Below are 12,188 nucleotides of genomic sequence, written 5' to 3'. Positions count from 1 at the left end.
TTGATTTGGGAAAGCTATTACGATACATTCTATCGAATTAAGTCAATGAAGCAGAAAACTTTGTTTTAAATAAATATTTTGAAATCTCCTCACAAACCTTATCTTTAAATATCGAGTAAAATCAATTACCAAGACGTTGCTGACTAGGTCTCTTATCACCTTATTCAGATTTGGATGTCGGCATAAATGCGCGCCTGTCATACAGTCTGGTCAGCGGAGACACAAGCTACTTCACCGTGGACTCCCAAGGTGTGATCCGCACAAAGGGAGCGTTTGATCGTGAGACGAAGGCGAGCTACCAAGTGGCCCTTCGGGCGCAGGACGGAGGGTCACCTTCTCGGTCAGGACAGGCCACCGTGGAGATAGAGATACTGGACGTGAACGATAACAGACCTGTCTTTTCCTCGGCGCAGTACACGGCCTCTGTAGACGAAGACGTCGCCATTGGTGCAGCTATGGTAACGGTTACGGCGTCTGACAAGGATAATGGTGAGTTACTATGGTAACGGTTACAGCGTCTGACAGGGATAAGAGTGAGTTACTATGGCAACGGTTACAGCGTCTGACAGGGATAAGGGTGAGTTACTATGGTAACGGTTTCAGGGTCTAAGTGAGAAGAATAAGAGTGAGCTTTTTTTAGGTTCGTGATTCATGTGGTTCCCTGTCGATCCCTTTGGTCCTTACTAGTTGTTTAATAAGTTCAGCCTTTTATAGGGTCTGTTTCTTTTACCCATCTTGAAATTGACTGCCATTTTGAAATTCTCGGCCGAGAAGAACTAACGAAGGGGCGGCCAAAAAACGTTAGCCTCGACTTCGGAATAGCGTATATTATTGACCGGTTGTGTCTTTACAGGAAATAACGCTGACCTGAGGTACAGCTTCACAAGCGGCAACACGAACCACGCCTTCACCCTTGACGCTGTCACGGGGGTGGTCACGGTGTCGAGGTCCCTCGACTTTGAACAAAGGTAGCGTGACATGTTTTGTGTCTTACGTGTCGTCGTTACAAACTGTCACGAATCTTTTAGTTCCGCAAAAAAATAATATAGGCAAAAGGTTGTATATTTAATGGGGGGTTTGATTTAAATTTTAGTAGAGAACTAAATCCACTTTAATCACTGTTAAATCAAATAAATTAAATTTTGCTAAAGAATAACATATTGTGAACGTTTACGTGAACGGTTAGATATCGTATTGTAATGTTTAAATTAACGTGTCAATATCGTATTGTGACATTTACGTGAACGTGTCAATATCGTTTCGTGACGGTTAAGTGAACGTGTCAATATCGTGTCGTGACGGTTAAGTGAACCTGTCAATATCGTGTCGTGACGGTTAAGTGAACGTGTCAATATCGTGTCGTGACGGTTACGTGAACGAGTCATTATCGTGTCGTGACGTTTACGTGAACGTGTCAATATCGTGTCGTGACGGTTACGTGAACGTGTCAATATCGTGTCGTGACGTTTACGTGAACGTGTCATTATCGTATTGTGACGTTTTTGTGAACGTGTCGCGTGGCACGCGTCTCTGGGTACGAGGATGGAGTCAAAGACTCTTCCGTGGCATCTCTGCGTTTTGACTTTTAAGTATTAAAATACTGCAATGGCTGCACCATGTCTAAATATAATTCAGTAAAAAAAATCATTCACCATTGAATTATCTTTACTCGCAAGGTCTTCATACGCACTTGGGCTAAGTGTCACTGACCGTGGATCACCACCGCTGACCGATACAAGCCACCTGCTCATCAACGTTAATGACATCAACGATAACCCACCAGTCTTTAGCCCTTCGGCGTACCAGAGCAGAGTGAAGGAGAATACACCAGCAGGAACTCAAGTCATTCAGGCGAGTTGTACAGGCCAAGAGTAGCCAAGATTTGATAAGGGGTGATGCGACAAGAGATGCCATTTGAAACGCCTTTAAGGTTTTTAGATTCTTTCAAGCGGAAGCGTCACTAGTTTACTTACGGTCGATTATGTAACAATCTTTAATTATATTTAACGGAAAACGCGAAAAATATTTTAATCTATTGGAACTTTCTTTGAGGATGTGATCGATGAGACGGATGGCCTGTTAAATAGCTCGGATTCTTTGGTCTTATGTCGGTTGAGGTTTCAGTCGGCCCTCCGGAAGTAAACTGACGGCAATGGCGCTTTAATAAAAAAACAATGCTTTTATATATTTGAAGACCGAGAGAAGGGGAGTAGGGACGCCCCTCACTTGCTATACACGTGCATGCCAACCCCCGCCTCATTGTAACTCATTGTATGTTATTTTAACTCGTTATGTGATCCATAGGTCTCCGCCACCGATCGGGACAGCTCAACAAATGGTGCGTTAGTCTTCGGAATTATCAAAGGCAATGATGACGGAGTGTTCACTATCGATGGAAGTACAGGTGAGCAATCATCGTGATGATATCAGGGCGTGTCCATGAACATCAGGGCGTGTTCATGACCATTAGGGCGTGTCCATGACCCTCAGAGCGTGTCCGTGATCTGGCTATGCCCGTTTCTAATAGATCGCTCTCAGCTTCCAAAATAAGTAATAATAAAAAATGAATAAAAAATAATATCGCACATTAAGAAGATAGAATCGGCAAAATGAGCAGTATATTATCCGACGTTTCGACGTGCTTCTGGCCCAAAAATCAAGAGAGAGAATGCAGCAAAAAGGAGAAAATATGCCACTATTCTCTAAATGTGCTAACATCGAAAATGAACTGAAAGTCTCTTTTGATACCAGGAATAATCTCCATCGCCAAGTCTCCGGACTACGAGAACAAGACCCGATACGACCTGACAGTGCAAGCACGTGATCGGGGCGTGCCAGTTAAGTATGACACTGCGCAAGTCACGATTTTCATTGAAGACGTCAACGACCATTCTCCGGTATTCAGCCCATCTAACTACAGCAAGCAGATTCCAGAGAGCACTGTTATTGGCTCAACGGTTGTCACGGTAACCGCCACGGATTTGGACTCAGGCCCCCGCGGTCGACTAGAGTACAGGCTCATTTCGGGGAATGTGAAAGGAGCATTCAATATCGACGCCAACTCAGGTACGTGTTAAGAATTTTGGTATATTAAACCCTAATAATGATCTAAAAGAGTATGAGCGCGCAGTAAAACCTGTATTATGTAGCCAGTGTCAACGTATTTGGAAAGCGTGTGTTTGACAGTTAATTGTATTACTTATGGTTTGGTATGATATGCATGAGTCCGTCAGCGAGTCTTTTTACAGAAAAACACTATCAGTATCTGACCAAGTCTTTGCCCCCCAAGGTTCTATCCGTGTGTCGTCAGAACTAGATCGAGAGACCACGCCCTCCTACTCACTTCAGGTCGAGGCTCGGGATGGCGGGTCCACCTCTCGTTCCTCCAGTACCCGCGTCACCATCGCGTTACAGGACATCAACGATAACTCCCCCATATTCCAGGGGCCGTACGTGTTCAGAGTGTCCGAAAGTTCATCCCCCGGACATCAGATCGGACAGGTAGCAGCAACGGACGCTGACGACAGCTCAAACGGTGATGTCCGGTATGCTTTGTCCGATAACACGGACGTGTTTAGTATTAACACCAGTACCGGACTGATTACTCTCAAGACGCAACTAGACTACGAAAAGAAAACGCAATACATGGTTACCGTGACTGCGAAGGATGGTGGGACGCCTTCGCGTTCGTCGCTTACTGTTGTCAAGGTGATGGTGGATGACGTCAATGACAATCCGCCGCAGTTTGCAAAGAGTCTATACACGTGTACCGTGGGAGAAAATCTGGCAGCCGGGGTCGCTGTGTGTTATGTGACCGCGACAGACGCGGACTCTGGGGCGAATGGAAAGATTTCTTACTCAATCTTGAGTGGGAATGAAAACATGGCTTTTGCCATGGATCGGGTAAGTCTGACCCCCATGAGATTAAAAGCTAAATGTGTGACTTTTATTCCCCGAAAACACACGAAAAAAGACAACGAGATAACGCACGAAATACTGCAAACTTGGGTATTTTTACGCAGCATTATTGTCATTTCGCGCGCTTTGAAAATTCACACACTTATGAGGTCTTGCTTAACATTAAACACGTTTTCTATTTTCGAATTTAAAACTAGCGTCTAGTACTTCATAATCTACGGAAGCAGTGTACTCTTAGTTAACACAAAAACGAGTGATGATTTGTTATTTTTAAATTGTTATTGTTAAAACAACTCCTCCGTAACCATAAGTTTTTTCATAAGTTCGCCATTAGTCTCAAAAGTTTAGGCCCGGAACCAGACCTATTCACACCTATTTCCGTAAACAAGTCAAAATGTTTGGTAAGCTAATTACCAGCTGCTCGTCTTCATTCTGTTAATTGAGGCGACAGTGCTCTTTTTATTTCGTAAAAAATGTCAGAATTTTTCCTGGATCCGTGCCTGACACATTCATTACTCTACTACCGCAAAATGCTATACTCGCGGCTTTGTGAAAGGAAATAGTGCCCTGACATGACGCAACACTATTCTGCAGTAAAAATAAAGTAAATGTCTGCAAAATTACCAACTGAAAGCTCTGACGCACTAGCCTGACTTTCCTTTACAGTTCACGGGTGAGATCACTACCCGAGTCCCCCTAGACCGCGAGACCATCGCTTCTTACAGTCTGACGATCAACGCAGATGATGGGTCCCTTGTCCGCTTCATGGCCGCCACGACAGTCAACATCAGCATTGCCGACGAGAACGACAATCAGCCGACATTCACAGGGCCTTCAAGGTTCAATATCTCGGAGGATTCGCCCACAGGGACACGCGTTGGACAGCTGACAGCGACCGACAGGGATATTGGCCCCAACGGCGCGGTTACGTATGCAATCATCTCCGGAAACCAAGGAAATAGGTATAGTAATTGCCATTACTGGATTACTGGATAAACTTACTTTTACGTTGCTCGGAGGATTGGGTCGAGTTGATAAGCGGACAGCATTCTGGCGCAATGTGAGGGGACGCAATCCAACATGGCGTCCAAAGGTGCCAATGCGGATGTTGTGAATCTTACTAAAATATTCCGGGGGCAGAATTGCCAAAACCTACTATTTTCTAGCTTTCTTTCAGTATCACATCAACATGTTGAACTGCGCCCCCGAAACCGTCCCAGCACGTAAGAATGGCGAATGGTAGAAATAAGAAGATAAAGATAAATAGGTACACGTGATTTGCACGTGATTCGATGAAATGTGACAACAGTTTGAATACAGGTTATCAGATCAATATGAGAGTATATTCAAATGTCAAAACTAGAATCAAAATTGTGAAATTTATGTCTCAGCTTCCAGCTTGATCCTCGGTCCGGGATCCTTTCAGTCCGCTCCACCTTGGACCGTGAGACAATTCCTAGTTACACGCTGGTCGTAAAGGCTAGTGACGCGGGCTCACCTCAGCAGAGTATCACTGCGTCGATTCATGTTTCAGTACTCGACGTGAACGATAACGCACCGCGGTTTGAGAAAAGTTTGTTCAGCGGAGAAATCCGGGAAGATGCGTCTGTGCATTCCACCGTGCTACAGGTATGAGTCTGGTTCTTTTTAGCGTTGTTTACAGATACTATAACGAAATAACCACCATAGACATAGCTTTATCCTTTCTTCTGGCTCTATAGCTGTAAAATGCTAGCACGTCATTCAAGCAAAAAATGGCTTTGAAAGTACTAAAGGGTCATCTTTGATATATTCGAGTCATTAATGAGGCAATGAAAACAGAAAAATAGTAAGAAAGTATCCTTTAAGAATAGCCAGAAGTTACATCATATTTTGCATTAAACTTCGTTTTTTACTCCTCTCTCAGCCTTTATAGTCCCAAGCAAATACAGTGGCATGTCTATTAAGTCGTCAAAGGAGACTTAATACAGCTTGGTCGATTAATTGAACTAGAAAAATACAGTATTTTAGTAAGAAATTGATAATTGGGGACTATCTGAATTGGTCGTTAATAGAGGAGGTATTATTGGAGGTACCATTATATAAGGTTCCTTCACTAGAGAATGGGTAGAAATAGCTAAAGGGGTTTCCGGGGGTGGACAGATTCCCTTGCTAAGGCGGGAGGGGACAAAACCTATCGTAACTGGTCGCCACAGAACTCTCTAAAAGCCTTGTATTTATGCTGCTTTCGGGGCATAAGCGTTGTCTGGAGAGGAGGCTAATGTATATGAACTTTCATCCATTTTACCCAAAGGTTAAAGTCGAGGACAAGGACGAAGGAAGCAATGGTGCGATCACGTTATCGCTCTCCGGGGAAGGCAGCGACAACTTCACAATCGACTCCACCGGTTTTGTCCTCTCAAAAACACCGCTGGACTACGAGACCACGGCCGCGTACCAGCTGACAGTGACCGCAAGGGATGGCGGGAGCCCTAGCAAGTCCGCTACTGCGCAAGTCAAGATAACAATCATCAATGTTAATGACAACGTTCCGAGCTTTGTATCGCCGGCCCAAGTGACAAGCATCCCGGAGGACGTAGCCATCAATACTCACGTGGTCAAGCTAAACGCAACCGACTCTGACGGAACACCGCTGACTTTTGATATCGTCGAGGGAAATGCGGGCTCGTCCTTCAAGATCGACCAGTCGTCCGGTTTGATCTCTGTTGCTAAGCGACTGGACAGGGAGACGACTGCTAATTATACGCTTGTTGTTAGGGCAACCGAGACAGGAAGTCAGGGGGAGTCTGTATATAATAACGCGACCATCCGCGTATTGGATGTTAACGACAACGCCCCTGTCTTCAACCCTGGTTCATATGCAAAGTCCTTACACGAGAATCTACCGATAGGTGAGCTAAATAATTATAAAAACAGTGCGAGGGGGGATCACAAAAGATTTTTGCTGTTATTTGCGTAAAAAATTGTCTTAAAGTGGCAATGCCTCACCATTTTACTCACGGAAACCTCAACCGACAAAAGAATCTATTAGAATCCGTGCTATTGAACAGCAAGGGCATACAATGAGCCCCCGATGCCGAAAGACGTTAAAATGGCATATTTTGTCGTTTGATATGATATGTTCTGATGTCGAAAATATTCATTTTAAAAATTGCTGGGGAAAAAATATTTGTTCCTTTTTTCTAAGAGGGACCATTCTTTTTCTTCCCAGCTGGCAGTGGTTAGGCATTTTAGCACATGAATATTTGCCCGCATAGCCAGTCGGGACGATTTTCTTTTTGGAGCAACCGCTTCAGCGCCCCAAAAAATATTTCGAGCACAACTAGCTCGACTCCACAAATTGTCCAACAGAGCCATTCGGGACAATTTTTTTCCCAACAACCGAGGGGCCTAACATCTTCCCAGCCAGGTAAAAAACGGGCTGCGGAACAGATAATTTGCGTAACAGTTCCATTCTCAAAGAAACTTTAAATAAACAAACGGCTTTTACAATTTTGAAGTATGTTTCGCGTTTTCGGAGATTGTTATGTTATGGACCGGAAGTAAACTGGTGGACCGGAAGTAAACTGGTGACGATGCCGCTTTACACCGATATTCCTAGTGTGTTTACAATTCATAGTCAATCTGTCTTGAGTGCAAAATGGGATAAGACACTATACATTGTTTTGTTAATTTCCAATCACCATTTATAGGCCATAGCGGAAATGCGGACATATTTTGACTTTGTCACCCAAATCTTTTCGGTCCTTTTATTTGTTTTGTTCATAGGACAAACCGTTGCCAAGGTTACCGCAACAGACCGTGACGAGGGTGAGAACGCGAAAGTGACGTATGAACTGAGCGTCGGCGACACCAGCAAGTTCGAGGTGAACCCCGCCACAGGGCTCGTCACCACCAAGCGACCGCTGGACCGGGAGGACCAAGCCTCTTATTCCCTACGCGTCACCGCTATGGATCACGGAAAACCAAGCCAATCCGCCGTCGCGGCGATCACACTCACCATCAATGATTTGAATGACAACTCGCCCCAGTTCTCCCAGAGCAAGTACACTCTAACGGTCACCGAAAACACAGCCAATGGGTCTAATATTCTACGGGTTCTTGCATCGGACCCTGACGCTGGTGCCAATGGGAGGGTGACGTATTCTATTATTAGTGGTAACCATGGCAACGCGTTCAGGATTGACAGTACCACAGGGCGGATAACAGTGGTGGGCGTGGTTGATAGAGAAGCATTAGCGTCTTATAATTTAACCATTAGCGCAAAAGACTCAGGGGTACCCCCATGGGTCTCTACCGCGTTTGTGGCTATCACAGTCGCTGACGAAAACGACAACTCGCCCATCTTCGCCAGCAACGAGACTTCTTACGGCATCGACGAAGGCGTATCGATCGGATCACGCGTTGCGGTTGTTACTGCCACAGATAGAGACGAAGGGAGCAATGCGCAGGTCTTCTACAGCATAGTTCGGGGTGACACGAGCGCTTTTGCGATCAACGCGATGAATGGAGTTTTGACCGTAAAGAAAGAAATCAACCGAGAGACTGTGCCGACGTATACGCTTACCATACGTGCGTCTGACCGCGGCTCACCTATGATGACGTCAGACAAGGAATTAACCGTGGTTGTAAACGATGTAAATGACAACCCGCCTGTATTCAACAGTCAGTCGTACATCGGTGAGTAACCAATTGGTTCATATATGGAAGGGATACTAAACTATGATTGTGCTGTTTTTTGTTTGTGCCATACATTTAGTTAAAAGAATTCCCACATTTATTGACACCCTCCCTTCTTATTAAATAGTCACGATATAACAATACGAAATTAATCTTCAGGATCAGTCAGAGAAAACAGTGCCCAGTCCACCAGCGTCCTTACGGTTGCAGCAGACGATTCGGACGTGGGGGCGAATGCTGTACTGCGATACAGTATTATCAGCGGTAACGATGAAAAGCGGTTCAAGATCAATAGCACTTCCGGTGTTATCATGACGACCACGCCCCTTGACTTTGAGGAGAAGTCCCAGTATGGGTTGGAAGTCACCGCAACCGACTCGAAATACACGGCGAAGACAAATGTTACCATCCGAGTGATCAACCTCAACGACATAACGCCTGCATTCACTCAACAAAACTACACTGCGTCGGTGCGGGAGAATTCGCCGACATCAACCTCCGTCGTGAAGGTTTCGGCGAGTGATCGGGATTCGTTCGGAAGTCTCAGTTATTCGATTGTCGGTGGAAAAGATAGCGACAAGTTTAGTATTGATCAGCGCAGCGGGATCATCTCCACAGCTGACGTCCTTGACCGCGAATTGGTTTCTCTGTATGCCATTCAAGTGAGGGTCACCGACGCAGGGAATCCCCCTCTGAGCAACCTCACTTGGGTGACAATCAAAATCCTCGATGAAAACGACAACAGCCCGAAATTTGACAGCTCTAGTTACTCGTCATCGATTCTCGAGAATTCCGCACCTTCTTCGTTCAGCTTCAAACTCGCGGCGACAGATGCTGACGAGGGAACGAACGCGCGCATCACGTACAACCTGTCACGCAACGACGCGTTCATGATTGGCGCATCCTCTGGTGTTATCACTAACGTCAGAAAGCTAGACAGAGAGCAGGTATCTATCTACACCCTGTATGTGCAAGCCGTCGACCAGGGGAATCCCCGTCTTGCCTCCGAGTGGGTCCCAGTCCACATTCGTGTGCAGGACGAGAATGACAATGCGCCGCGGTTCGTGTCCAGCGGTAATTGTAACGTGAGTGAGAATGCAGTGGTAGGGGCCATCATTGCTGAGCTGCTTGCTGTGGATCCAGACCTTGGGACGGGCGGAGTTGTCAGCTATCGCATTCTTACACGCCAGACCGAGTTCACGATCGACAACACAACAGGTAAAACATGTGGTGATGTGGTAGAGGTCCTATGTTTTCATAATTTTGATAATGTGTGTTTCGATCCGTGGGGGGGACCTCTTGACTCGTTGGTCTAACGGACGTGGGCTCTAACGGATGGAAGCCTCCGGTTAACGGCCATATCTTCTTAACATGCTAAAGTCCATTTGTCCGTCGCTTTGTCACGACAGCCTTTCTTGGTAGCACATTTCATTAGCGTACTGAAACCGCTAGGGTTTTGCATTTTCCAAATTATGTCAATTGTTCGTCAATCTTAGGGGAGGTTTTGTGTGTGTTTTATCTGGTCTAGTATGTTGCGGGGATGAGAGGGGAGGGGAGGTTTTGTGTGTGTGTTATCTGGTCTATTTTGTCGAGGGGATGAGAGGGGAGGGAAGGTTCTGTTTGTGTTTTATCTGGTCTAGTATGTTAAGGGGATAAGAGGGGAGAGGAGGTTTTGTGTGTGTTTTATCTGGTCTATTATGTTGAGGGGATGAGAGGGGAGGGAAGGGGAAGTTTTGTGTGTTTTATCTGGTCTAGTATGTTGAGGGGATGAAGGGGAGGGGAGGTTTAGTGTGTGTTTTATCTGGTGTATTATGTTGAGGGGATGAAGGGGAGGGGAGGTTTAGTGTGTGTTTTATCTGGTGTATTATGTTGAGGGGATGAAGAGGAGGGAGTTTCTTGTTCATTACATCAGCTCACAACTCTTTTATTCCAATCCACACGGATTTCTTGTACAGGCGTGATAACTTTAGCGCAACCGCTCGATCGCGAGAACAAGAGTACGTACGATCTGGCCATACAAGCGAGAGACCACGGCACTCCTCCCCAGGCCTCCTCCATCACCATCCGCGTCACCGTCATAGATATCAACGATCACCGACCGCTGATCAACAGCTCGAGCCTGCGAGGCTCCGTGAGGGAGAATCAACCAAAAGAGACCCACGTCATGCGCATACTAGCGTCAGACGCTGACACCGGACTGAATGCTGAACTCACGTTCTCCTTGCTTTCCAACGAACACAAAAGCGTGTTCACGCTTGACAACACCACGGGTGACATATCCACCAAGGTACCGCTGGACCGAGAGCAGCAGGCAGTTTACACGCTCAGGATCGGGGTCGCTGACAAAGGCAACCCAAGCTTGTCTTCGGTAGCTGACGTCATCATTGACGTCATAGACGAGGATGATAACTGCCCTCGTTTCCAACCTACCGAGTACAACGTGACGATTTCCGAGAGCTTGCCGAGGGGTGCTAGTATCGTGCAAGTGACGGCACGAGATATTGACGGAGATAAAGACACTTCTTACGCCATCAAGTCTATGACACCAAGTGGGGGCTTCACCATCGACTCGAAAACAGGTGAGTGAGACTTGGATATTAAAGCCGGGTTTTCACTAAAAAGAAAGCGCATAAGTCGCGGAAAAATAAATAGTGACATAGAAGTGGTTCATTTTCTTATCCTTTGGGCTGATTTTTAGACACGCTCATATCTTCGTTTAGTTCGTCATGCTACATTATCCTTTGCTCGTCTAGTGACAAGTAAGCAGCTGCTTTGTCTCCTATTATCTTTGTTCTACAAAGGAATTCTTGTCTCTATTCTTCTCGTTCTTTGTGTCGGGGTGCGGATATTGTTCATTTGCCCAATCAAATTGCAGCTTGAAAGAGCTGCGTACTGACCCCTAGTGACCGCATAAGTTTTTAAAATAAGGGCAAAACTGTTCGGTAATTTATTTCAATTAGAATTCCTTTAGGCTAGCTAATGATGGGCTATTGACAGAAATTTGGCGCACGAGAAAATTTGTGACGTAGATTGTCTTTTAGCATGTGTTATGATCTGCTGTTGCTAAATTACCACATAAAAAGGAGTTCTAGCACGCAGTTCTACCACCATCATGTGTCGTAACACGCATTGCAACATGGGCGATAGTGAGTTTTGTGAAGATACAACACTTTTCTTTCCAACAAATTTTCCCAACTTGCCTTGGTTTTTAATCAAACTTGTTTATGCATCTGATGCCTATGCTGCGCTGCAAGCGGCGACACAAGGATAGTCCGAGAACAACCTTTCAAAATAGGTGCATTTACCGCGTCCGATTAGAGTTTTGACTCAACTTGAATGACTGTAGGTGTGGTGATGGTGGCGAGTAGCGGCGTAGATCGCGAGATTGCTGATGTATTCAAGCTCGTCATCCGTGCTGGCAAGGAACACTGCGGAGCAACAAACGACACTGGAGGTGTGCAAATACGACCGCATGTGTTCTTACGTGTCATTTGGCTCTTGAAGGAAGTTTGTATATTCTGACCATAGTTTAAATGCAGGCCCATAGCTAGGGGTAGACGCACAAGAACAACCCAGAAGCCCCTGGCTCA

The 12,188-nt window shown here is 45.7% G+C and overlaps 1 protein-coding gene across 3 annotated transcripts in view; it reads left to right on the top strand.

Moving 5' to 3' along the window:
- Positions 1–12,188, top strand: part of LOC5518243 (cadherin-23) — a 30,319-nt gene that overhangs the window by 9,673 nt on the left and 8,458 nt on the right. For all 3 annotated transcript variants that reach the window (XM_032362886.2, XM_048728329.1, XM_048728331.1), the window contains 13 exons: positions 169–489; positions 854–968; positions 1,677–1,851; positions 2,305–2,404; positions 2,752–3,066; positions 3,290–3,903; positions 4,585–4,880; positions 5,310–5,547; positions 6,212–6,809; positions 7,687–8,598; positions 8,758–9,816; positions 10,554–11,177; positions 11,945–12,052. In XM_032362886.2, the coding sequence (XP_032218777.2) occupies positions 169–489; positions 854–968; positions 1,677–1,851; positions 2,305–2,404; positions 2,752–3,066; positions 3,290–3,903; positions 4,585–4,880; positions 5,310–5,547; positions 6,212–6,809; positions 7,687–8,598; positions 8,758–9,816; positions 10,554–11,177; positions 11,945–12,052 (5,475 nt within the window). The remainder of the gene's footprint in view (positions 1–168; positions 490–853; positions 969–1,676; positions 1,852–2,304; positions 2,405–2,751; positions 3,067–3,289; positions 3,904–4,584; positions 4,881–5,309; positions 5,548–6,211; positions 6,810–7,686; positions 8,599–8,757; positions 9,817–10,553; positions 11,178–11,944; positions 12,053–12,188) is intronic.

This window comes from Nematostella vectensis, chromosome 1, assembly GCF_932526225.1.
Source record: "Nematostella vectensis chromosome 1, jaNemVect1.1, whole genome shotgun sequence".
NCBI classification, from domain to species: Eukaryota; Metazoa; Cnidaria; class Anthozoa; order Actiniaria; family Edwardsiidae; genus Nematostella; species Nematostella vectensis.
This window is presented reverse-complemented; position numbering and strand designations above follow the sequence as displayed.